At 53.7% G+C, this 27,007-nt stretch overlaps 1 protein-coding gene across 2 annotated transcripts in view; it reads left to right on the top strand.

The window, feature by feature from the left end:
- The window catches only part of ZFHX3 (zinc finger homeobox 3), a 94,673-nt gene that overhangs the window by 32,805 nt on the left and 34,861 nt on the right, over positions 1 to 27,007 (top strand). For both annotated transcript variants that reach the window (XM_063141448.1, XM_063141447.1), the window contains one exon: positions 6,778 to 7,009. In XM_063141448.1, the coding sequence (XP_062997518.1) occupies positions 6,778 to 7,009 (232 nt within the window). The remainder of the gene's footprint in view (positions 1 to 6,777; positions 7,010 to 27,007) is intronic.

Genomic DNA, 27,007 nt, shown 5'->3' with positions numbered 1-27,007 from the left:
TGAAAACGATTGCCTCTATTGATCCCCCCTTCCTGCAATTACAGCCCCATTGTTTACATTCCAGCACTTCAGTTATAAAAAGGAAATTCAATAATTATTGCATTATTTAAAGTTAAAGTGCCACAGAGTTTGCTGGCTGTGCTTGCTGGTTGATTTAACGTTCAGTGAAATCTATGCTGAGCTTTCCATCTTTAGGCTGAGCAATATTGGCTTTTAATGAGGCTTCAAGGGTGGAGCAGAAACCCACCTGCCGGCTGTTTTGTTTTCGGTTTGTTATTTATGGGGGAATTTGATAGAGCTTCAGAGCAGCCAGCAGGACTGGAGGCCTCCTTTGCATGAGGGTGTGGGAGGAGGAATCGCCTCTGGGTTGGCTGGCCGCTCCCATGATGCAGGGGAGCAGGGAAGAGACGTGGCCGAGCCTGACCCATGGCGGATGTGACTTCTGGTCCTGCGGAAGGCCCCAGCAGGTGTCATCGTGGCCTCGGTCGCTGCCTCGCCCTCGCTCGGTGTCTTTCCAGGGCGGTGGGTGGAGGGGAGAGGTTTCCCTTCTGGCTGCTCCCGTGGCAGATGCGACTTTATACCAGCCCTGGTGTATAAAAGGGTTGATCGCAGGCCCTCGCCTAACCGTAATGCAAATGCACACGTGGTGCATGCTGAGGTCAGCTACAATCTGCACAACCACTGTTGGGGCGGAGGGATCTGTTCATTTTTAAGCGGTGGTTTTGTCTGTCTTAACTGTGGTGTTCGGTTAATGAGTGCTGTCTGGCCCGGGAGGCCTCTATGCCTCCGGCAGCCACCGCCGCCGCCGTGTTCTGAGTGGCACTGCCTTTCTCGAGGGCCTTTGTACTGGCTCTCCCGTGGTGCCATTAAGGGAGCATTCGCCACAGGCCATCCCGTCACGTGGGGCCAAGGAGCCCGTTCAGCACAGTGCCCTGACAGTGACCACACACGTAGCGAGCGGAGGGCGCTTAGAGTCCTGCGCTCTAGGAGTTGCAGTTGAGAGAGGGCCTGAGCGTCTCACCCTTAGAGGCGGCCAAGGAAGAAGTTTAGATAGATGGATGGATGTTGCAGGTAGGCATGAGGCTGCTACTTCTAAATGGCTGCTGTTTTCCTTTTACGCTGAAGTGTGACCATTCTGAAATTCAGGTGGCTACCATCCCATAGATTGGGCACATGATGAATTGATTTGAGTGGCCTGTTCAGCTTTCCCCCCCCCCTTTATGGTTGTTTTCCTTCTGTTGTTGTTGCACCAAGATTGTAAAAACGTATGGTTATATACAATAAAACTGGACTGACTGACTGAAGTCCTTAAATGGACCTATCAATCAGGTCATAACTAGGTGAGCTCATGCATTGAATCAGCATGGATTTCTTTCTGGGTCATCCTAAAACGTCTGCAGAGTTAAGGCCCCTCTGTCACGAAGAGAGAGACCCTTACAGAAGCAGTTAGTGACTTGACTGCTATCGGCTGAACCCGCAGCTTCATACATGGTGCACTTGCCTGTCTTCCTTTTTCATAGAATCATAGAATAGCAGAGCTGGAAGGGGCCTACAAGGCCATCGAGTCCAACCCCCTGCTCAGTGCAGGAATCCACCCTAAAGCATCCCTGACAGATGGTTGTCCAGCTGCCTCTTGAAGGCCTCTAGTGCGGGAGAGCCCACAACCTCCCTAGGTAACTGATTCCATTGTCATACTGCTCTAACAGTCAGGAAGTTTTTCCTGATGTCCAGCTGGAATCTGGCTTCCTTTAACTTGAGCCCGTTATTCCGTGTCCTGCATTCTGGGAGGATCGAGAAGAGATCCTGGCCCTCCTCTGTGTGACAACCTTTCAAGTATTTGAAGAGTGCTATCATGTCTCCCCTCAATCTTCTCTTCTCCAGGCTAAACATGCCCAGTTCTTTCAGTCACTCTTCATAGGGCTTTGTTTCCAGACCCCTGATCATCCTGGTTGCCCTCCTCTGAACACGCTCCAGCTTGTCTGCATCTTTCTTGAACTGTGGAGCCCAGAACTGGACGAAATACTCTAGATGAGGCCTAACCAGGGCCGAATAGAGAGGAACCAGTACCTCACATGATTTGGAAGCTATGCTTCTATTAATGCAGCCCAAAATAGCATTTGCCTTTCTTGCAGCCATATCGCACTGTTGGCTCATATTCAGCTTGTGATCTACAACAACTCCAAGATCTTTCTCGTTTGTAGTATTGCTGAGCCAAGTATCCCCCATCTTGTAACTGCATTTGGTTTCTATTTCCTAAATGTAGAACTTGGCATTTATCCCTATTAAATTTCATTCTGTTGTTTTCAGCCCAGCACTTCAGACTATCAAGATCACTTTGAAGTTTGTTTCTGTCTTCCAGGGTAGCAATCCCACCCAATTTTGTGTCATCTTCAAATTTGATAAGCATTCCCTGCACCTCCTCGTCCAAATCATTAATAAAAATGTTGAAGAGCACTGGGTTCAGGACTGAGCCTTGTGCTACCCCACTCGCTGCCTCTCCCCAGTTTGAGAAGGTTCCATTGATAAACACTCTTTGAGTCCGATTCTGTAGCCAACTGTGAATTCACCTAATAGTTGTTCCATCTACCCCACTTTTAGCTAGTTTGTTAATTAGAATGTCATGGGTATCAGAATATCAGAATATCATCAGTAAGCCAAAATCAGAATTCAAAAATCAGTCTGTGAAATTCACACACACACAAACACACTCCCTCCCTCCCTCCCTTAGGGTTACTATCTCACAGTTGGCAGGGGCCATAGAGGAGGATTATTATTATTATTATTATTATTATTATTATTATTATTATTTTATCATTATTATTATTCCTTACCCACCTCTCCATTTTGATTGAAGTGGGAACAACAGTAAATATAACATGCACCAGGCTGCCCCTGGCAGAATTCCTCTCTGCCCCAGGCCCAGCAGCCTGGCAGGTCTTGGCCCATCACTTCATCCGCACCCCGTCCTTCCTACTTCTGCTTTCTTCGTGGCTTCATTACTAGCTAAGACTGGTCTGAGGTGGAGTAGGAAATGCCCCCTCCCAAGACCACTCAAGTTGCTTGAGTACTGGAAGCAGAATAATGCCTCCCCCACCTCACCCCCAGCAGTAAAAAAAAAGGGGGGGATCAACAATAAATTAAGTAACTACCAATTTGCTGCCCTTTCATGACACTCAAAATCAGTTGCTTGAGGCAGCTATCTCAGCCTGCCTAATGGTAGGGCTGGCCCGGCGAAGTTGGCATCAGTCCCATGTCTCCACCCCCCGTTGCTCCCTTCCGTCCCCACGTTGCCCCAGTTCCTGCCTCTTGGTCAGTCTCCCTGGCCCTCTTCTCTCCTTCCTCGCCTCGTCTTAAGCAGTGTTTTTTTCTGTGTCATTTGTTCACCTCCTTTCTTCTCTGACCTTTCCGCAAGCCTGATTCCCCACTTGAGCCTCCTTAAAAGTTCCTCTTTCTCAGTCATTTGTCTATGACTGTTTCGTGTGCCTGAGCCACCACCACGCCACCCCTGCCAGCCTGTGTTGGAGTCTCGAGCTCTGCCACCACCATGCAATCTAGACCTTTGCATGAGTTTGGCTCTCGCTTATCCTTTGGGTAGAACCTTCTCCATTCTCCTTTCTGGAAGGTGTGAGGCCTCATCAGTGCAAAGCATGTACTCCCCCATCAGTCCGTCTTGGAGGCCCATCGCTGAAGGTCTTTGTGGCGAGGACGGCGCTTTGGCGGGGCTGTTTGACGCTCTCCTCGCTTCCGGTGCTGAGTTCCTCTCTTGGGCAGCAAGTGGTCCTGGTGGGGCCAAGGAATGATGATGATGATGATGTATTGCATTTTTATTCCCCCCAACAGCCAAAGCTCCCTGGGCGGTTCACAAAAACTAAAACCATTCAAAGTATAAAACAAACAGTATAAAAACATGATATAAAATACACATTAAAAACTGATTAAAAACATACCATACGTGATTAAATCATCTTTAAAACACCCTAAAAACTTTCTAAAATTTCACTGGATAGGCCTGCCGGAATAGATCAGTCTTTATTGCTTTTTTAAATCCTAAAAGACTGTCAAGTTGATGAATCTCCTCCGGCAGGCTATTCCACAGTCTGGGAGCAGCAGAAGAGAAGGTCCTCTGGGTAACAGTTGTTAATCTAGTTTTTGCTAGCTGAAATAGATTCTTCCCAGAGGACCTGAGTATGCGGGGCGGATTGTACGAGAGAAGGCGATCTCACAGGTGGCCTGGACCCAAACCATGTAGGGTTTTAAAGGTAATAACCAACACTTTGTACGTCACCCAGAAACTAATTGGCAGCCACTGATGAGATTTTAAGACTGGTGTAATGTGGTCACCCTTAGGTGTACCAGTGACCAGCCTGGCTGCCATATTTTGGACAGAGGTAGCCCCATGTTGAGCGCATTGCAGAAGTCGAGCCTCAAAGTTACCAGTGCGTGCACTACCGTCTTTAGGTCTCCCAACTCTAGGAAAGGGCGCAGCTGGCGTATCAGCCGAAGCTGATAGTAGGCACCCCTGGCCGTCGCATGTATCTGGGCTGTCATTTGGAGCGACAGATCCAGAAGCACCCCCAAGCTGCAAACACAGTCTTTCAGGGGAAGTGTAACCCCATCCAGAAGCGGTTGACACCCCTCCAAACCCAGGCTGCAGCCTTTGACAGCAAGCACCTCCGTCTTGTCTGGATTCAGCTTCAGTTTGTTTTTCCTCATCCAGCCCATTACCGCCTCCAAGCATTCATTCAGAGGAGACACTCTATCCTTAGCTGACGCTGTTGTCGAAGGCAGAGAGAAATACATTTGGGTGTCATCAGCATACTGATAGCACCCCGCCCCATGCCTCCGGATGATCTCTCCCAGCGGTTTCATGTAAATACTACATAGCATTGGGGAACGGATGGCACCTTGTGGTACGCCACACAGCAGCTCCTTTTTGGAAGAGCAGCTGTACCCAAGCATCACCACCTGGAACCTGCCCGAGAGGTAGGACCGGAACCACTGAAGCACAGTGCCCCCCCTTCCCAATCCCCTCGGGCATTCCAGAAGTATACCATGGTCGATGGTATCGAAAGCCGCTGAGAGGTCCAAAAGCCCCCTCGTGCTGCACCATCTGCATCAAGGAGCAAGCCAAGTCCTCTGGGAGGGTTTTTATCAGAGTGTCTTTCTGTGTCTTTCTGCTGTAAAAGTGAGGCCTTGACTAACCATGGCCAATCTTTTGCATTCCATGTGCGAAGAACCAGATGCTAGAAGCTTCCAATTGTTGTGCGTGTGGGAGGGGTGCAGCTGCCGTGCCCCTCTCAGGTTGATGGGATTAATCAGTGTGCCCTCTCAGAAGTTGGTTGGCTTTCTTAGTAACTAGTAAAAGGCATCTATTCCTTCGGAGGAATGCCTTCCTGATGAGACTTCTTGTTTACTCTTTTCCTTTTGGTATTCTGTCCAGATGAGTTAGGAGAATATTCTTTGTCGAGCTGCCTGTCTTCCTAAGGGACCTGCTGAGAAGTGCAGGTCTCTTCTTCGGGCCACCTCATCTCCCATGAGGGGCAGCTGCACTGTGTGCGCGCGCACGCCTGTGCCCCTCACGGAACTGGCATGTAGTGACCAGCAGGCCTGTTCCTTGCCAGCTTCGCTTCAGCAGGCTGTTGCAGGGAAGCGCCAGTGGTGATGGCAGCCCACGGGCCAAGATCTCAGGTGGTGCGCCTTGAGCGTTGCTTGTGGGCTGCCTTACCTGCTGGTGGGTGCTCTGGATCACCAGCAGGTGCTGAAGAGCCGGAGAGCTGCCTGCAAGGCAGAAGAGCCTCTCTGGGAAGTCTTGGTCTGGATCCAGTGGAGCTGTGGGCAGATGCGCTGCTTCCTCAGCCATGCGCTCCCGGACAGATTCAGGCAGGTGTGCTCGGTGAGGGCCGTAGCAGGGTGGCTGGAGGCTCAGAACACGAAAGCGTCTTCCTGTGGCTATTCCCCACTCCTTCCACTCCTCTCCCCCCAGGCTTTGAGGTGGGCTTTCAGGCCCGCCCCCTCCTCTTGTGCCTCAAGAGCCTGAGGCTGGGCATGTGGCCTGGATTGTCTGGCTGGCAAGCAGGGGCTGCCAGTTCCAAAGGAGGCGGGCTGCTTGGCAGGCGGGCGGATTTATACCAAGTTTCCCACTAATCCCTCAGAGTCCCCAAACCAAAGTGTGTACAAATTGCTTGCTTCCTCAGACACCCAAAGTGAGCTCTGGGCCACGGAAACATCTGCCACGCTCACTTAGCCTGTAGGGTTCCAAAATGCTCTCCATGCTGCAGCAGGCTGACATGGCTGCCCCTCTGGAATGCCCTACTAGCCGTTTGAGACACTATTTATATATATAAATTGCATCTATCTGTCATCAATCACATATTATGGGTGGGGGTATATATATATGTATATGTGTGTATACACACACACACACACACACACTCTCCAGAAAGTCAGTAAAAACTTGGTCCTGCGGTACCTTGAAAGAGTAAAGGAAAACCCAGCTCGTTGCTTGCCTTTCAGGTGCCAACGGGGCTTTGTGTTTGCTTTTCAAAGCCCAGTTCCCTAAGAGATGCCTGCCATGATAGAAATGGTTCAAAAAAGAGGTCTGCTGCCGATAGGTCCCTCTTTCCCCCACGCGCGCCTTTGTGGCTGCCAGCACACCAAGCCCCTGTGGGCTGTGGAAGGCACCCAGGATCTTGGCAGGGTGCCAGCCGTGCCCCCGCGTGCGCTTCCTGCCCAAGCAGGTCTGTGTTTCTCATCCCCTGCTCCGCTTGCCCTCTGCAGCACCTTCAGCATCATGAGAGTGGAGTGGAGGGGGAAAGCTGCTACTACCACTGCGTTCTCTGCAACTACTCCACCAAAGCCAAGCTGAACCTCATCCAGCACGTGCGCTCCATGAAGCACCAGCGGAGCGAGAGTTTGCGTAAGCTGCAGCGCCTGCAGAAGGGCCTTCCGGAAGAAGAGGAGGACCTGGGCCAGATCTTCACCATCCAGAAGTGCCCTGCGCCTGAGGCGGGTGAGTGGCATTTCTCTAACGGGGGCAAAGCGTGGTGCTGCCCCGTTCCTTTGCAGGGTGGGTGCGTGTGTGTTTTGCCCCGTCCAGTTCAGAAGGTGAGGAGCAAGTTGGCTTCCCTTGCTTGGTGGGAAGGCTAGCTGGGATGGTGGCTATGTTTGGGCCAGCACTCACACCCTTGCCAAGAGGAAGGAGGTGGGTTGCCCTGGCCTGCTAGTTGCTTTCTGGGACCCAGATCAGCCATGTTTGTGTCTGGCTAGAGGACTTTGGGATATGGCGGTCTCCTGCATTGGCTTCGCAGGCACACCGGCATCATTCTCCTGGCGTGCCGAAGGCACCTTCGTGAGTCGTCTCTTACCCGTGGAGATGGGTGACTGTTGCCCGCTTGCTTTCCTTGCGATTGCATCGGCAGCTCCAGTTTTCTGCGTTGCTCTGGCAGATTCCACTAAGAGAAGGGGCTGGGGGTTACGTGCTGCAGTGGGGCTGCAGGGGCAATACACTGACCCCAGACCTACCATCTGCCCAACTTGGCAGAGGTAGTCAAGCGTTGCTTTAGGGGCTGCTTGTGCAGAATGTCAACCCATCATTTTAAAAACTAGTGGGTTGCGCGGCTGCGCTGACGGCTTTAGCACCAGCCCACAATCGGCACCTTCGTAGGTGTGCGGCGTGACGTGTGAACCCGGGCTGCTGGGTTATTTAGGGAATAGCCCAGCACTTAAGCCAACAGCAAAGCCTGGTTGTCGTAGTGTGCTTTGTAGAGGGGTCACTGAGGAGAGAGGTAGGCCCCGGTGGAGCCCTGTGCCGCTGTCAGGGCGTGGGAGAGAGACCTTGTCTCCACCAACCTGCAACCCGGAGTCCAATAACGAGTGAGGAACGGCCTCACTGGGCTTCCCCTTCAGGTTCCACCCCTGGTTTGGGCTGCTGCTTCCTTCAGAATTTGCCTGGCCATCAAGCCCCTTCCCCTTTCTTATGGGCAGCCCTCCTCTGACTTCATGCACGCGGTTGATCCTTGTGGAACCTAGTGAATGTGGTGCAGCAGGTGAATTGCGTTGCTTTTGGGCTAGAACCCGCCCCCCACCCCCACCCCCAGGAGGCCAGAGACGAGAGCCACCTCCCTGCTTTTTCACCGTGCGTTGGCAGACGGCACAGTCTCTCCGTGTACCCCGAGAGGCCTTCAAAGAGCTCCTCCACCAACCAGCATGTGGGCAGCTCTGCACCCCACGCTTTGGGCAGGCAGCCTGCTCTATTTGGGGGCCATTTACCGCAACCAACCCCTTTGTTTCTCTGCTCTAACCTTTGACACTTTATTTTTGGAAATCTTTTTTTGCTCTTTTGTTTGAAAACTGCTCTGAGGTGGTGGTGGTGGTGGTGGTGGTGGTGGTGGTGGTGTGACTGACACGAGGGCTAGCCAAGCAGGGCTCATGAGAAGAGAAGAGCCCAGTCCACTTTGTCAGATGTGCGGGGGCGGGGGGGGGCTCGTTGCTGGAATGGCCTGCGCTGGCGTCCTGCCCTGGCCTTGCTCTTAGCCAGTGCTCGTCTCCCTCGCCGTGTCAGCGGAGCAGTTCTTTTCATGCGGACGGCACTGCGATACCCTGTGGCTCCTGCTGCGGCTTCCGAATTGGGAGGGGGGTTCTGGTGCAGGAATCCCCCCCTCCGTTCTAGTGCCACTTTGGAGGGGAGAGGTGGCAGGGCTGGAAACCCTGGGATGAGCAGCGGAGTTGGGGTTTGGGGCTTCCCTGGCCTTTGTGGCTGTGTGTGTGTGCAGAGATGTATGAGAAATCCATGTCAGTCCATTTTTTATGAGAATTTGCCCAGTCTGCATGTTCCAGAACAGGACGTGGACCTAAACACAGTCCCAGTCAAAGTTTGGGCATTTTTGAGCTTCGGTTGCAATAGAAATGTGTTTGAAAAACATGTGCATCTGACGCAGACGCACAGGTACACTTCCAAAAATGTGCACAATTGATGTGCACAATTTGGGGAAATGTGTGGGGAAATGCATGAAAAGAAAAGGAAGAAAAGGTGAAGCTTGCAATCTGACTCAGAAACGGATCTGCCTGAATCTGGTGGGCCTTGATGAGCTTAGGTCCCTGGTTAGGGTGTGCTCAGCAGAAGAGTTGCTCCAGGGAAGCTGGTGAGCAGAGGGTGGAGGACCAGGGCAGAGCAGGGATGCAGCCGTTCCAGTAGCCCCCAGGTTTACTAATTTATTGCATTTCTATACTTCCCAAAGCTCTCTGGGCGGTTCACAAAAATTAAAACCGTCAAGCACAGTTCAAGGTATAAAATACACCACATATAAAAGTACAATATAAAAGCACAACCAGGATAAAACGTAGCAGCAATGCAGGGATTTATACAGATGTAAAATACAGATTTAAAACAGCAAAGTTAAAAAAAACTAGGAAGGTAAATTGTTAAAACACTGGGAAAATAAAAAAAAAGTCTTCACCTGGCATCGAAAAGAGTATAACATTGGTGCCAGGCGAACCTCTCTGGGCAGCTCATTCCACAACCGGAGTGCCACAGCAGAGAAGGCCCTGCACCTCCTGGTAGCCACCTGCCTCACTTCCTTTGGCCGGGGATCATGGAGAAGGTCTTCATCCTGCCTCTTTCCCCTGGCATCGCCCAGCCCCCACCCGTTGGAACACTGCCGGCCAGGGGGCGTCTCCGTGGCGTATTGCGTGTGGTGGTGGACTTGTGCAGCAGCTGTAGTCTCTGTAAGCTGCTGGGCAGCCATGTTGGCCCCTGCATGTCCCTTTTCTGTCTGTTATAATTGGGAGCAGGTAGAGAGAGGCAGCAGGCTCTACTACTGGTGGTGTGTGGGGTCTTCCGTCGCAATGCACTCCCTCTTTTCCAAGGTGCTTCCTTCCTCCCAGTTTCGTGCTAAAGCAAGAGCCAGGATTGCATAAGGTGGAAAGAGCCTTGTCCTCCTGTGGGGGTTGAGTATGTTTTGCCTGCAGCGTGTGGCAAAATCCCTTGTGGCATTATGTGATCCTTGTGGAGTTCAGAATCAGAAGGTGCCAGTCTGCCTCGCTTGTGCCTGGCTGAATCGCGGCCAGGTTTCTAGTTGTGGCTTCAGGATCGTGCCCAGGAGAGGGCAAAAGGCCCGGAGCTCCGGGCTGCCGTTTGGGCCCTTTCCACGGTGCCTCTTGCCTGCCGGGACGAGCCGTCGCTGGACAGGCCTCGTGCCCTGGAGCTGTGGCGCCTGGAGCGGTTCCTTCCTCTTTGCCTTGTGTGCCGTAAGCTGGGCCCAGCGGGCAGAGGAGGATTGCAGGTAGAGGAGGATCGCGGGTGGTTTTCCTTCTCTGTTTGTTACCATTCGGGGCAACCTTTCCATGTGCCCCTCTGCCGAAGCAGGAGAGGGCGCTGCGGAGGGAGCCCAAGCGCCCCCAGGGCCCTTTCCCCAAAGCGCTGGTTGAATGCGAGTCTCTGGCAGGAAGGAAGTGGTTAGCGGGATCGTGGCAGGCGGAGTGCAGGGCCGCCGCCGCCGCCACTCCGAAACGTGGCAGGCATCTCATCAGCCCCCGGCTCGCTCCACCAGACACTTGTCATCATCGGCAGCTCATGGCTTTCATTAAGCAGCAAGAGAGGAAGCCCCAGCTGCTGACTTGTTCCAGAATGTTTTCCTTGTTCGGCTGCATCCTAAACCCAGGAGGAGCCGCCAGCTGCCAGACCGTGGAGTCAGCAGGCTTGGCAGGGAGTTGGGTTCCCTCTGCTGGCTGCTTCTCCACATGGAAGGCCTCCCTGCCGCTGCTGCTGCTGGCCTGGCTCGGTGGGCAAGGAGGCCCTGCTAGTCAGCCCCAACGCAGAGGCTGCCCAGCCTGTACCTCCTCCCTTTGGGCTCGGGCGAGGCCAGCTCTCCGGCCCAAGGGAGGGAGGGGTGCAAGCTGGCCTGGCAGCCTCGCCCCACCCCTGCGGCACGAACCGGAGGCTGCCGCCACGGGCAGCCAGTCGACTTCCCAGCCCCGCCTGGGTGCGTCCGCCCCTCACTCGTCAGAGATGCCGAGACCCAGAACCACGGGCCTCTTCAGCCCACTGCCAGCCTGCCTCTGCTCCGTCCCCCTAGAAAGTGAATTCATTACTACGGGGAGGGACTGAGCTCCCTGCCTCATATGCAGAAGGTCCCCAAGGATCTGTGGGAAAGACCTTTCTCTGCTTGAGTCTCTGGAAAGCCACTGCCAGACAGAGTGGACGGAGGGGTGTGGGAGGGGGAGGCTTGCCATAGGTTCTCACTTCCACCTGTGCTTCATAGCCAGGCAGGGAGACATGCGTGTGCGCACACCCACACCCACACACCCAGTTCTCAGGCTGCCAGCAGGCAGTGGGAGGATGCATTCGCCTCCGATCTAGCCTGCCAGTCTCCTGCGCTGAGGTTTCTCTTTCAGCCAGTTGCCTTGGGCTGCTAGACCCTACCTGCTTGCAGCTCCTTTTGAGCTAGGTCTCCTTGAGCCTGGGAGCATCCAGGAGCCTGTTTGGGCCCATGTGGGCCCTGGCCTTTCTGATGGCTGATGAGTGTCCTGCCAGTTGCACCCGGCCCAACCTGTAGAGGCCTGGGCTGGCTCTTGAACTGAGCAGGCTGGCTGGCTTTGCCTGCTAGCCTCTGAGCACATGTGGTAGCCACTCCTGCGCCTCCTGGGATTCTTCAGTAGCCGACGCGCCATCCCGTGAGCTTCCTTCACCTTCCCTCCCGGCACGTCAGCAGATGCATAGGAAACATGTGCAACTTGGCACACGTGGCACCAATGGAAGATTTTCCCTGTGTGGGAGGAGGCGTTAGGACTGGGGAGGGAAGGCTCTAGCACCGCCCCCCCCTCACGCTGCAATGCTGACGAGCATGCCACACACACACACACACCTCCAGTGCGCCTGGTATGTGTCACGTGTAGTTCGGCCCTGACCGCTGGGCCTCCCGGGTGAGGGCCGTCGTTGTACTGCCTCTGATTTGCTAGAGCTCCCCACCCCCACCCCGTGCGCCTGCCTGCCTGCCCGGAAGAGCTGGCCCCGATTTCTTGGCCCTGGCCTCCTCCGTCCTTTGGCTTGCTGCTGGGCTGGGCTTGTCCTCTGCCCTCCGCTGCTGGCTTTGCTGCCGCCTTTGTGCCGGGACAATAGCATTAGTTCCAGCCCTGGCAGGCAGGCCGGCAGGCAGCGCCGGTCTGTTCCACTTCACTGGTGCAGCTGCCTCTGCTTTCCAGGCCGCCTCCCAGGAGTTCCCTTCTCCCCCTGGAGTGGTGTCAGGATGCCGGGGAAGGCCGCTGTGTGCAGGGGGCTGGGGGGGGCTGGTGCAGGCCAGTTCAAGGCGCCTCGAAGTGAGGAGAGCGGCGGCGGCGGTGGGGGTCTTCTCCTGGTGCCTTGGGATGGAGGGCAGGGAGGTTGGTGTAGGCCAGAGCTGGCTTTTGCGGCAGGGGGTGGGGTGGGGTGGCCGCCTCCTTTGCACTTGGGTGGCTTTGGCCCCTGTCTGCTGAGGCGCAGTGGGAGAAGACTCCCCAGCACTCTCCAGGCTGTCTGGGAGCCATAAAATGGCAGGACAACGGTGGTGTGGGGTAGGCAATAATTCACTGCTGTGTTTTTGGCTGGAATTTTTGTTTCTAAAAATGCATTGTTTCGTAATAGGGATTACTAGCATGATGAATGGATAGGATAGCAGCCAAACGGAGCAGCCTTGAGTTTGCAATTAACATTCCTTCAGATGACTTGAGTCCCCTTCTCAAGTTCTATCTATGTATTCAAGCATTGCACGGAGGAGGAGCAGGATTGTGGCCATGGCCCCTCCCCTCCCCTCCCCCGGGTTGGCCTCCCCTCCCCCAGCATCAACAGCAGATGCACGTAGAGCCTGTTCTTCTCGCTTCTTGCTGAGCGGGTGGAGGTTGGGGACAGAGACGCCGGGTACGATCCTGCCCCCCCCTTACACGTGGACGCAGAATGTGAGAAGAGGAGCTTGTACTTGGGAAATCTCTTCAGGGGATGCTAAAATTAGAATGCTAACAGTTTTTAGTGGCCTCATTTTGGGGGGTTAAAACTTAAAAATCGAAAAGAATTGCATGATTTAAAACATTTCCAGTCAAAATCTAGGAACATTGGAAGCTGCCCTACAGTGAGTCAGGCCCTTGGTCCATCTAGTCCAATACTGTCGACACTGACTGGCCGGTGTTTCAGGCAGGGTTTTTTCCCCCTAGTCTTACCTGGAGATGCCAGGTATGAACCTGAAACCCTCTGCATGCCAAGCAGGTGATCGACCACTCAGCTACGGCACCTTTGAAAAGAGTAATTTCAAAGTAAAGCCCTGGATTTCTTTGACTAGCACATTTAGGCCCCTTCTGGCTCTCTCACAACGAAGATTCAACGGGACTCACTTCCAAAGTGTGTTTGGGATTATAGCTGGAGTGGTGCTGGATCAAGTTTTTCCTGTAATCAAATTTTTCAATTCAAATTGGGAAAAATGTTTTGCGATATTTATTCAGCATGTAAAATCAAGAAAGTATATATTTTTAGTTTTGTTTACTGAATAGAAGTGAAACATAGTAAATAAGATCCCAATCCATTGAAGTTGCTGGAATATTTTCAGGTAGCGTTGCTTTTTAAAAGGTTTCTAGGAAACCTACATTACCATGTTGAAAATCCTTTTCTTTGTAATAGTAGTAGAAATGCCAGTGTTTTGTTGTCATTTGTTAATAAAATCTGTCCATGTTATCACTGTCTTACAAGAAATTAAAAGGCACACTCTGGGTTTCCCTCTATTTTTGCTCCATTTTTGGGTGGTGTATCGTTAGCAAACCCTGGCAGTGATCTTCATGGGCTGTACAGAAGCCATTTCTGCCGATGATTTCAGAGCCGGTTAAGAGGGTGGATTGTTAGATGCATTAAGATTGCTCACTGCTGATGCAGGCTGCCGTGTGGACCGCTGCCCACGTGGATTTAAGTGGTGGCCAAAGAGGAGGCTGGCTTCTGTTGCTGCTGCTGCTGCTGCTGCTGCTCCTCAGGGGCGGCCCCAGGCCAGGGGACAGGAGCATGTTTTGCAGATCTTGCCTTTGGGGCGGGCGGGGCGGGGGGGATGGGAGGCACCGCCAGCCACGTTTTTGGCTTTAGTTAGCCACAGAGGCAGAGCCATGCTTTCCTCGCAATGTTCTGCTTGTGGGTTCCTGGTCAGCAGCTGGTCGGCCACTGGACTGGACGGAGCCTTGGCCTGATCCGGCCTCAGGGCTCTCCTTGGCCAGGTCAGGCGTGGCTGCTGCTGCTCCCTCTGGCACGTGAACGTGGTCAGTGGGATGAGGCTTCGTGGGATGCGGCGGGAGCCTTCACAGACCGCTTGGCGGCTGTGCGCACACGCGTGGGCGGTGACTCCCCTGGCCCCGACGGTGGAACTGGGCAAGTTCTAATCCGCTCCTCCTCGGTGTGCTGCTCACAGGCTCCGGCCTCCGAGGGGTAATCAGGCAGGCATGAATTCGGAAAGTTGCAAAGCTCCGAGCAGCCTTGTGAGCATTAAAAGTGTCCTCTTTGCCAGAAAGGTCGTTCATAACTTGGCTGCACTGCTGATGTACAGTCAGTGATATTGATTGATTAATGTATAAAAAGCACCAAATGCATTTGCTTCTATGAAAGAGAATAAAGTGCAGGCGAGTCTCTCTTTATTTTCACCTCATCCTTTTGTTTGAAGGACGTTTCTCCTCACCCCCCCCTCTTTTTCCCCCTTTTTTCTTTTGTTTTGTTTTCCTGGCTTCGTTTAAGGGGAATACAAAAAGCCAGTTTCTGCCAAGTAATGCGTTCACAAAAGGAACATTGATTCACATCAGTGTCGCTTGAGTTACCCTTGCGAAGAAGTGGTTCTTACATTAACCCTTCTCTTCGTCAAAGGTGAACTAAGACACACAATTAGCTCCGACTCTCTTCTTGGAACCACTTGCAGAAGAGGTCTTGCCTCTGCTGCTGATGGCTGCAAATGGCGCTGCGCCCACCCCGCCCCGTAAGATGGCTGCTTTCGCCCTGCCAAACGGCAAATCTGGCCTCCTGCAGACCGTTGGGCTTCCTTGCTTGCGCACCGGAGCATCTCTGCTCGAGAGCTTGACCCTACTCTTGGGCCATCCCGGGCCTCGTCTGCCAGCGGAGAGGGGCTTTCTCTCCCAGTCCCAAACAGGGGTGACTCCTGGCCGGCTGCATTCCTTTCACCACTCTGTGACACTGGGGGCGGAGGAGGAGCGCTCGCCACAGTCCCCGCAGAGCTCCTTGCCGTTGCTGGGGAATCCTCCAACCAGCCACGCCCCCAGGTCTGCCACCCTCGTGACCCTTCCCTTCGGGGGTGGCAGGGGATTGGCTGTCCTGGTAGGGGCTCCGGTGCACCCTTGTGGCTCGTGTGAAGGGGCCTGGTGCCCCCCTCGGCACCTGGACCTTTCCCTTGCCGTTGCTGCTGCCGCCCTCCCTCCTCCTGCCTGTGGGAGCAGCACAGACCTCTCCACACACACACCCCGAAAGCTCATTGGCCCAGCACCACCTGTGCCATGCGCAACACCAGGGGCAACAGGGAAGGGGCCCTTGGGGTGGGTTTTGGCTCCGCATTAACCCACAGATGTACCGCTGAGGGCAGCCACGGATTCGGACCTTAGCAGAGCAAAGCCCAGCAACTGCTCTCCGTTGTCTTGGGGTCTAAAAGCCAAGAACCCCCCTACCCCCCGCTGAGCACAAATCCATTTTCTCATCTCCCCTCTCTGCCGAATGAATTGGCATTTGCCTGGCCTAATGGAATGGCTCCCTGCCCCCTCCCCGTCCCTCCGCCACCGTTCCCACTCAGCCCGAGCTCAGGGATTCCATCAGCCTTTGCTAGGACAGGCTGGCCTGGCCTGGCGTTCCTGAAACGAAAACACCGATTCCCCCCCCCCCCCCAGGTGGGCTGGGCAGGGCAGCGCGCCTGTCACAGCCTCCCACTGTATTCCGTGCCAGAGCTAGTGATGGGAGTGGGTGGATGGCGCAGCTGCTCTGCCAGGAGCCCATTTTCCTGGCCGGGGTGGGGGAGGAAAAATGGAAGCATGGCAGAGAAAACGGTTGTGGGTGGGTGGGGGTGGGGAGAAGCCTGACCAAGGCAAGCCCCCCCCCGCCATTGGCACCTCCCTCCCTCCCTCCCTCGCGCATGCACTGTGTGCCTCTGTGAGGGGGGGGCTTCTCCCCCTTTGGATTTGGACCTATGGTAATTTGTTGCCCCCTAATTAAGCCAAGCATGTGAGGATCACTTGCTGCTGAGAGGGATCCTGCTAAAATAGGTTTTTAGATCAGATCGAGCACTTTCTTTGTTAGACCTGAGCGAGCTGTCCACCCAGTGCTTGCCATTTTCTCAGGATGCAATGACTCTTTTCAGGATTTGTCCCTCAAGTATTTGTCCTGGCTCCCCTTTGTAGCTGGGGCTCTAGCTCTTCATGTTCGCTTCCGGCCACTAGTGCCCACCAACGTGCCCTGGGAGAGCATGTCCATCGCAGGATCAGGGATGGGCCTAAAGCTTCATGCCTGTGGGATCTACTTTGTTGTTTACTAGATCTCCCCAACTGAAGCCCAGTGTAAAACCGCAGCGCAAGGAGATGTGGGCGAAGTGTGAACAAACAGCTTTGCCCAGGAGTGCGTGATGATGGGTACAAGAACCAAGCCCAGCAGTCCTTTCTCACGAGAGTCCAACTCCCAGTTTTCCACCAAGTGTTCTTTTTCAGGGACCTAAGTTTTCTTTGGGGCGGGTGGAGCTGTTGAGTTGCTCCTATTATTTTATTTTATGTATTTCATTTCTATACCGCCTGGTAGGCAAATCTCTCTGGGCAGATTACAACAATTTACACACAAAAATTACGAACTACAACATTATAAACATTATAAAACATTACATAAAACTTTACCAATCCACTGGCGATCGCCTAGAGCTCTGCCCGTAGACCCTGATCTGCTTTCTGCTTGTCCTTGAGCTCGATCACCCGGGCAGTGGCTGAGAGTGTTCTGTGCCAAAGGTATGCTAAGTAGATGCATTAATCCAATTAATACTAAATTGTGCAATTTTATGCAGTATTTCTGATAGGTATATTTTGAGAATATATAATTCATGGCTTCCTGATACTACAGTAAAACTCCTTGCATTAAAATATGAAGACCATTAAAGTGAATCTACATCTTGCATGTGAGTGTCTGTGCGTCTGAATGTGTGAATGCATCTGAGTGAAGGAGACAGTTGCACAGATGCAGTTTAATTTTTGCATTGGAATGGAATATTTTGCACCAAAGAACACTCAGGTTCTATGTCCAGAATAAATTATTCCAATGAGTTTATGTGGTATACATTTTGCATCTCTGTTCTCTGTGTGAATGCTTCCAAATCCCTTACGTAAGTCTTTTAAAAAAAATAGAATTCAGCCTGTTTAGATTTCTTGTTGAGAGCAGTGGGATAGGAGTGAGTAGGGTTAATATAAGTGCAGGACCCAGAATAATGGGCTCAAGCAGCAGGAAGCCCGATTCCGGCTGGACATCAGGAAAAACTTCCTGACTGTTAGAGCAATATGACAACAGAAGCAATGGCGTAGGGAGGTGGTGGGCTCTCCCACCCTGGAGGCCTTCAAGAAGCAGCTGGTCAGCCACCCGTCAGGGAGGTTTGAAGATGGATTCCTGCACTGAGCAGGGAGGGTTGGACTCGATGGCCTTGGAGGCCCCGGCCAGCTCTACTCTTCTACAATGCTGTAAGTGATGGGAGGGAAGTGCCTGAGGACAAAGGCGAGGGGAACGGTAGAGCTGGCCGGGGCACAAGAGCTGCTTGCCTTCCTAGCCCCTGGGATCTCTTGACGACGACGACGACTTACACCTGTCCAGGTGCATCTCCACACACAAAAGACCTACAAACGGAACCTGGTTTTCCCACCACGCAAGTCCGTCAGCCTGCCTTCATGCAGCTCAGGGGACTCGGGTTTGTGCCCTCTGCCACTTGACAGTGTCTCTTTGCAGAGAATGCCACCCTACGCGCTGACTTAGTAGGGTACCGGCAAATGCCATGGGTGGGGCCAAGGATCAATACGTATCAGCTGGTGTGCGTTTCGTCGTCGTGGCCCCCCACCCCGCATCTGTCTATATGGAGAGCAGGCCTCCAGGTGGAGGTAGGCCGGAGAGGCTCTCATCTCTTTGCTCTTTTATGTCAAAGAAGAAAATGCTTGAAGCAATCAGCATGAAATGCTTAATTGCTTTGCTTGCTTCTATTCCCCTTGTGGGGTTGTGCAAATGCAGGGTTTGCCCTCATGGCCGCCACACTATTTTTAACTGGTGCCTTGTTTTGCAAGGATGCACGGAGCTTCCCTCCACTGGATGCAACAAAAGAGCAGGTGGGAAGGAAGCCCGCGCAGCGAGCGCTGTGAGCCTGAGAGGCTGCAGCTCTGGCTTCTGCCAGGTATTTGTGGCTGCTCTGCCTGGCTCCGTGGCCTCCCCGGATTCCTCTCCTAGCTGCTTCGTTCTTTTCTTCCCCTCCTGTCTTAATATAACCCACATCCTTGTCCCACCCCTCCCTCTCTCGGATGTGTTTCTTCCTTTTTGAGTTTCCAGCTTGTGTCTCAGGAGGATGTGAAATCCAAGAACCAGATCTCTGAGATTTCAGAATAAAATAAAAGTAAACTCTGCTTGAAAACACTTTAGCAGGAAAGCCAGGCTAATTGTAAATCAATGAGTCTTAAAATGCAGCATTGATCTCCAGTTAGAAGTTTGAAAGGGAAAGCGGTAATTACTGTGCTCCAAAGGTAGCTTTTTCTCTCATAAGTTCTGGGCAGAAAGAAGGCTCATTAAGGGCAGCAATTTGGAATCCGAGTAATTAGTTTAAAAAGTACTTTTGTGATGTTATTCCCTGAGTTGAAATGACTGGAGTCTTCCCAGCCCTGGTCAGATTTGATGTATTGACGGGTAGGTGAGTCGTAGATCTCTGAAGGTCCGGGGGTCGTGGGAGAGCAGAGTGCCGCTGGAGGGTGGTGTGACTTCCAGCAGCGGGTGGGGAGGCCCATTTTCATGGCTCAAGGGCCCAAATCCTCCACACATCCTTTCTCCACCTACAGAAAAGCCTCCGTTTCCTTGGGCTGAGCTATTGGGGAATGGCTGGGGCCGCTTCTCTGGAGCCTGCCTCAGTGCCAAGGCCCACAAACCCATGCAATGCAATCGCCTGCCTGCCGTCCACTCTGCCTTGTCCAGAGAGAGACCGGCTAGAACTTCTCACCAATCATTGTTCTTCCAAGTCGACCCATGGGCTGGGCAGCCCCCAAGTGCCAGGGCTCCCTAGGGCCCATTTCTGCCAGGTGTGCAGTGGACTTCGCTGGTTGGTTCAATACCTCTTGCCTGTCTTTCTCTCAAAGAGAGCCCTGGCAAGTTACAAATTTATCAAGCAAACCAATACCAAAGGACAATAATGCATATCTAAGTGATCATTTAGGAGTCCATACTGTAGCCCATTTAAAAGTTTTGTTATAGGGTGACATATAAATAAATAAATAAACCACATGAAATACAATGACATCTGGATTCCTTCCAAAAGAAGTGCCTTCAAGGCAGCTAAAGATCAGGCTGCATGAGCCTCCTGGCGGAGGGAATTCCGGAGCAGGAAGAGCCCAGCCTCTCGCCTCCGCTGGCCTGGCCTGGCCTGGCCTGGCCTCAAAAGGGTTGGAGCCTGCTGAATCGAGCCGAGGAATCCGGCCGGCTCGCTGGAGCTTCCCTTAAAGATAAAAGGGGACGAAAGGAGCATCCGGCTTACCTCCCAGAGTGGCAAAAGACTTACTCTCGCATAGGCTTTGAAGCCTGTAGGCAGTAAAGCAGAGGAACTGAGTGGCACTACTGTCACGAAAACTATGCAAAGCAAAACACTGGAACTAAAACAAAAAAGATCATCAGAGGAGCCGTGCTGGATCAGGCCCCAAGCCTCTCTAGCCCAGCACTCTGTTCACGCAATGGCCAGCCTGATGCCTGGGGAAGTTTATGAGCAGGACATGAGTGCAAGAGCACCCTCCCGCCCATGTTCCCCAGCAACTGGTGTACATAGGCATACTGCCTCTGATCCTACAGGTTTCATAGAGCCGTCTGGACTAGTAGCCATTGGTAGCCTTATCTTCCATGGATTTCCCTCTGTAAAGCCATCAACACTGGTGGCCACCACTGCGTCTTTTGGAAGTGAATTGCATAGTTTAACATTATGCAATATGAAGAAGTCCTTCCCTTTATCTGTTCTGAATCCCCCAACAATCGGCTTTATTGGATAATGGATTGGTTTCTAGTATTAGGAGAGCGCAAGAGAAACCACGCCTTCTCCATGTTCTGCACACCGCACATGCCTTTGTGCACCTCTATCATATCCCCTCTTACTTGCCTTCTTGCTAAGCCAAAGAGCTCCAACTGGCCATAATGGCTGGGGTTTGGCCATGCTGGCTGAGCCTTATGGGAGTTGTAGTCCAAAGCATCTGGAGGGCACTAGAGTTGCCTGCCCCTGGTCTAAAGCATTGACACCACTGCAACCCCTTTCTCCTGTGGGGGCCTCTCTGATTTCATACTCCAGCTCAAGATCAACCTGAGCTTGGTGGTCAGGGAATGCCAGTGTGTCCCCAGTACTAAATGACTTGGGGGGGGGAGTTGTATTGTCACCCACAGTGCTTCTGTGGAGCCGGCCCCTTTTGCAGTTTTAATTTGCTTGACACCGTACCTTCGTTGACGTACAGAGTGGATACTCGTCCTTCCTGGAGGGCAGAAAGGAAAGGGGGAAGGAGGCCCTAAGCTTGGCTTGCAGGTTTTCCGGGCCCTTTCCCCTTCAGCCACCTTGGCCCCAGTGCCAGCGTGTTGCTGCTATGAAGAAAGAGCCGATGCCTCTGGTTGCTTTATTGCCTCTTCCCTCCCCATCCCTCTTTCCTTTTGTGTCATGCCTTTTAGATTGTAAGCCTGCAAGAAGGGATGGTCTCGTTTTATTGATCATATGTAAGCTGCGCTGGGAGCCTTTTTAGCTGAAGGACAGGCTGAAAATGCCCATGGTGATGGTGGAAACACATAACTGTGCGTAGCGAAACGAGCATTAACCACAGGTCACATACCGGCAGTCCTGCGTTGCTAGAAGTATTGGTGCCGCTCGTGTGGTTAGTGTAGCAGAGGAGCTCTGAGCGACTTCCAGCCTCCGAAGGAAAATCCTTGGCAATTCCGTCCTTCAGCAGGGATGCGCCTTCCCTCTCTGAGATCAGTGCCTCCATGTTTCTCTCGCCTCCCCCCTCCCTGTCTCACGGCGTCTTGTTCTCCAGTCCCAGCGCAATGTCATCATCACTCTTGCTAAGCAAAGCCGTGGGGGTGGAGGGCAGCCTGACCCCCCCCAGAGGAAGACCCTCTCTGCTCGCCCCCTCCACTGGAATGGCTCCCTTGGTGGACCCCTCCCTTCCTTGTGGGTAAATGCAGCAGCGCCCGTCTCCCCCTCCCCTCCTTCCCCCCCATTTCTCAGCAGGGTGCCCCCACATTTCAAGAATAGGTGGTTGTCCCCAGACATCCACAGAAAGTGTGCATGGATCCGCAGGCGGTGAGGGTTGCATCCTCTGTGGGAGAGCCAGCCTTGTCTGGTAGACTGATAAACGCCCGTTTTGCCTTGTTATTGGGCAGACAGGATGGTTTGGGGCCTGAGGACCCACACATGGCAATAAACGGGTTTGTGGGGAAACTGGCGCGTGGAAAAGGAGAACCCCTTGAAAGAACGGCTCCTTTGCTCCCACCTTCCAACAAGCAGGGGAGCACATGGCAGCCGCTGGCCAGAAATTGATTACATTAATTGCTATGCCAATAAGAGAGCTTGTTACATCTGCCATTGGTTAGGCCAGCTAACAAGTCCTGGTGATCAATGAAACCAATAAAGATTTCATCCATTAATGAGCAACATAGTAATTAATGTTATCCATAAACCAATTAGCCTGGGTAGCTAATGTGCTGGTTAGCTCCGTGAATGGCAGGCGGGGTGGGGGGTGGGGGTGCTGCAGCCGCAGGAGGCCCTCGCCGTGCTTCTGGGAAGCAGGGATGCCATGGAGGCATCCCACGCCCGGCTGGCCCGTCCCTTCAGGCCTGCTCCTGCACGCGGCCAACCTTCCCCTCGGCCCTCCGCGGGGAGCTGTGCGCATTGCCCAGTTGGCTCGCGTGCGCGCTCGCTGCGGGACTCGGGTCAGAGGCAGAAGGGTGGAGTGAAGATGCTGAGCTCCAGGCCGTGGCATCATCTCCCCCTGCAGCCTCCTGGGCACATGGAACAGGAAGCTGAGGGGCTGCGATGAAACCCCAATGGAGCCGCCGCCTGCAGCGTGCTGCTTGCCTCGGCACTCTTCCTGCCAGAGTCCACCGTTAAGACACCCGTCCTCATCCTTGAGGGCCCCTGTGGTCGCTTAGGACTGCCTTCCCCAGCCTGGTGCCCTCCAAATGTGTTCCTAGCCGTTGTCCTGGGGTAGGGCTGAGGCTGCTAACCTGGTGCCCCCCCCCCGCCCTGGACTGTGTGCCCACTGCTCCACAGCCCATCTGCCTTCCTTAAAAGATCACTCTGTCAAGGGGCGGGCAGGCACCAGCACCTTCTGGGCCCTTTACAAGAAGGAGGAGAGTGACGCTGCAAAGGGGCGGCCATGCCGCATCGCTGGGGTTTGGCGGGGGGCGTTTCAGTGGCTGGCTTCTCGGGAGGGTGTCGGGTCTGAGAAGGCCCAAGGGGGGGCTCTTGCTAGGCAGAAACGCGCAGGAAGTGGCAGCGGTGCCTCCAGAGGCCGAGGCCAACGCTTCGTGGCGGCATTTCCTTTGCATTGTTAGGTATTGACCCTGGGGGACCCCTTGTGGATTCCCTAATTGAAAATTAATACCAGATCAATGCCACGAGCAATTTGCATATTGATCATAAACAACTTTGAAGGCACCAAGTGTGTGTCGGATCAATAGGGCTCTCTGCAGGCTGCGGTGGGTGCGCTTGTCCTCGTCTCAGTCTGCACTCCACGCGCACCGGATGGTTTGAGAAAACCTCTAAGTGCAGGAGGGGGAGAAAGGGGAGCCGGCTGGATGTCTGGGGGCAGAGGGGGGCCACGGGACGTCCAGCAGCTCAAGACGGGGTTGTTGCCGTGGAGAGATGCGTGCCTCTCCTTGGCTGTGGAAGTTAGAGGTTCTGGGCCAGCAGGAGGGGGCCGTAGATGTGTGCGCTACTGCACGCACACACAGCAAGCCCAGGGGGCTCCCATCAGTAGGAGCCTGGCGGCGGCGGCGGCAGCTGCCCCTCGCGTAAGTAGCCAGCAAAGTTCAGGAAAGCCCGTGCGCATCTGATTGCTTCATTAGAGGGCCTTTCATTAACTTGGCTGTGTTGTGCTGATGAACTGCCACCGGCCGCAAGAGCCGGTAATTGAGAGAGCGGGATTCTCGGCACAGACCCCTCTGGAGTCAGCGCCTGGGCTTGGGCGGCTGATCAGCAGGCTCAGGCGGTGGAGCTGCCCTCTGAGCTGCCGCCTGAGCTGCCAGGGCCCATCATCGAAGGACAGCAGCGCCCCCCCCCCCCCCGGTGATGTCACGGTTGCCCAGGAGGGATGCTCCTTTGGCTGATTGCCCTGCTGCCTCCTCGTTGTGGTGCTTTAGTGACTGCATCCTGCACAGGGCTTCAGAAGGGCTGAGGGGCCATTCTTGGGATGGGGGGACATCCGGCCTGTGGAGTCACAGACCCAGCTGCTCAAGGGCCAGCCTTTGCCATGGACGCAGCGCCCTGTGCCTGCCTTGCGTTCTGAAGGCCGTGTTGGCCAGTTTTGTGGCCCTTCCTTCTGCCCACCTGCCCACCTGCCTTCCCAGTCGTGCCGCTCTGTGTCTCAGGGGGAAGGTAAAGCAGGGTTCCTTCTCTGTGTGGGCTTGGACTTGCCACACTGGTCTGTTTGGTGCTCCGGAACGGGGCCTTCTAAAAGCTGAGCTCTTCCTCTGCTCAGAGCGAAAGGAGCCAGCATAGGCATTTCAAGCCATAGGCAGCAACTCACCCTCCTTTGCTTGAAAGCAGGTGGGACGATTCGCAGCCTCTCCGAAGGGGGCTGTGAGCACATGGGGCCGTTGGTGCAAAGTCTTCTGGCTTGTATTTCTTCTGCAGAACAAGCTTCTAGTCTCTCGTGGGTACAGAGAAATGATGACGCCCAGTTGGCCGTTCCTACTGAAAGGGGAATAGGAACATTAGGATACCAGAAGCAGCCTTATTCCAAGCGAGACCATTGGTTCATCTAAACTCGGCACTGGATGGGGGCCGTGGCTCTCCTCCTTCCAGGGCTTCGGACCCTACCTGGAGAGACCGGGGATTGATCCCAGGACCTTCTGTTTGCAAAGCAGGGGCTCTCGAATGAGCTGCAGCTCCTTCCAACTTCATAACTCCGCCTTACACTGAAATAGGATGGAGTGTTTTGGTGTCCCAGAGGGACAAACCCCGAAGAGCCGCCCAGTCCATCCTGTGCTGCCCTCCTGATGTTAAAGCCCAACTTGCATGGCTGTGGTTATTGCCCTTTCCTTCAAGTCAGACACAGTTGCATCACACACAACTGGAAACCTGTTCCGAGAGTCTGTCTCTTGCGTTTCATGTCTGAAAATAGCAGGAAGCAAAGGCAGCCAGTCTCTGCTGGCTTACATTTCCTTAATCATTTGTGCCCTCTGAAGACTTGAGCCAACGCTGCCAACCAGCTCTCTTTGGATCTCTCAAAACAGATTCGGAGATTTAGGCAAAGGAGACCCAGGACAGCCAGCAAGAAGGGATGTGAACTCTAAACACAGTGGGATCAGCAAACGCTCAGGCCCAGAGGTGGCTAGCCAGTGGGGTTCAGGCTGCAACTGAGGCAGAAGTCAGAACCCAGGCAGGCAGGCAGGCAGGCAACGCGGATCAGGCAAGAGCAGGAATAGTCAAGGTAACAAGCAAGAGGTCAAACACAGTAAATCAGTGGGGTTATTCACACTGCCCAGGAGCAGGGGCGTTAGGCAGTCCGAAAGGTCAGGGAGCAGAACATCCATTACAGGAGTCCAGGTTGAGGGCACAACGGCTGGCTGGCTGGAAGTTGTTCCAATGCTGGCTGGGTTTCTAGGGAAGGCTTTCAAGCTCAAAGGCTGCTGGATCCCACCCAGAGTTCAACTGCAGTAGCTGGAGCACCCTTTCCAGAGTCTTCCTCCTGAGGAGCCACTTTCTCCCAAGGAGACCTTTTTGTGGTGGCGAGCGTGCCTCCTCCGCACAGGCGCCCTACTTGCCTGTCGCTTGAGTCAACGATGCTGCCGGGGGTGAGGGGGTTTGCTCAGCCTTTGCCTCAGAGGTGGAATCCCCTTCTCCTGACTGGGGTGGCCCTGCAACCATCTCCCCTGAGGGCTCTGGCTCTGGCGGCGGTCCGGGGTCTGGGTGTCCTGGGCTTCTGGTGCCTCTAGCTCTTCCTCTGAGGAAGAGGAGGACTCTGCCAGTGGAGGCATCACAATTTTGCATGCTGGTTCACAAAGTGTCTTTCTCGTGGCCCTGGTATGCCAGATGCAGTCTTGAAGCAGGCGTTGAAGAGAGTCATAATTCAGCGATTGGTGTTGTTGTTTTTTGCTGTGGGCGATGGGAGTTCCCCCTCCCTCTGCAGGCTCCCTGTCCATCTGACTTCTGGCCTAGAGTGTTTGCACCTTGTGTTGGTCCAGCAGAACAGGCAGGGGATTCTGTGGGTAGCGCCCCCCCCACTCTGCTCCTTAGCTTACTCCCTAAATGAGTTGGCCTCAGGTGTGTTGAGGTGCCCCTGACTTGGTTCTGAGGATATCAACATTCACACGGAGGCCCACTTGCCCGGTGGAGCCTCTTCGGAGTTACCTGGGGTTTTTTCATTGCATGCTGGCTGTACGGACGCTGTGGGTCTGCCTGAGTCCCGCTCTAATACACTTCCAAGAGAACATCTCCTGCAACCGCCGGGTCTTAGGCTCCAGTGTTACTTCAGGTGAAGTAACTCGAGCACAACCTTGTCCAGTTTTCTCGGATGAGTTTCAGTTGGTACAGCTTGAGGACATTGACAAGGTGCTTGGACAGGTTTGTGCAAACACTTCTGTATTGGACCATTGCCCCTCTTGGCTTATGAAAGACAGTAGTGAGGCCACGGTGAGACCACTCCTGAAGAAACCCTCCCTGGACCTGGAAGAGCATAATAATTTTAGGCTGGGGGGAAATGTTCCTTTCCTGGGCAAGGTCCTTGAACGGGTGAAGGCCAACGAGCTCCAGGCTCTCTTGGATGAGACCAGTTATCTGGATCCATTTCAGTTGGGAGTTCAGGCCAGATTTGGGCACGAAAACAGCCTTGGTGCCTGTAGGATGACCTCTGTCGGGAGAGAGGCCGGGAGAGTGCGACCTGGCTGATTCTCTTTGCTCTCTTGGCGGCTTCCGATATCGTCAGCCGTGGCTCCCTTCTGGGACGATTGCCTGAGTTAGGAGTGGGAGGCACTGCATTGCAGTGACTTTGCCCCTGCTTGGAAGCTGGGCTCTCGAAAGTGGTGCTTGGGGGATATCGCTCGGCTCCAAGGATTCTCCAGTGTGGGGTTCTGCAGGGGTCGGTTTTGTCGCCCGCGCTGTTCAACACCTACATGAGTCTGCTGAGTGTGGTCATCCAGAGTTTTGGAGTGTGTTGATGACACGTGGCTCTACTTCTGCTTTTCATCTTTATCAAGTGAGTGCAGACCTGTGAACTTCCGCATGCGATAAGAGTATTGGTGGAGATCCTACTTACTGCCTTCCATTAAGCTCTGTAAGTTTGGCGGGCGATAGAAGAAGGGCCTTCTCGGTGCTGGCCCCTGCCCTTTGAACTCCCTCCCAAGAGAGAGGTGGAGGCCTCCGTCTGTTGTTTTTAAGAGGGTTTAAAAAAACCACTGAATTTTAATAGAAAGTTTTTTATTATATATGTTGCTTTTGTTACTAGTCCATTCTAAAATTGCTTTTAAGATTTGATTAATTTTGTTCCTTTCTTTGCTTTCTGTCCTGCCCTTCCTCACAAAGAGCCCACAACAGCTAACAACCTACATAAGACGCAATGC

The sequence above is a fragment of the Elgaria multicarinata genome, chromosome 14 (assembly GCF_023053635.1).
Source record: "Elgaria multicarinata webbii isolate HBS135686 ecotype San Diego chromosome 14, rElgMul1.1.pri, whole genome shotgun sequence".
NCBI classification, from domain to species: Eukaryota; Metazoa; Chordata; class Lepidosauria; order Squamata; family Anguidae; genus Elgaria; species Elgaria multicarinata.
This window is presented reverse-complemented; position numbering and strand designations above follow the sequence as displayed.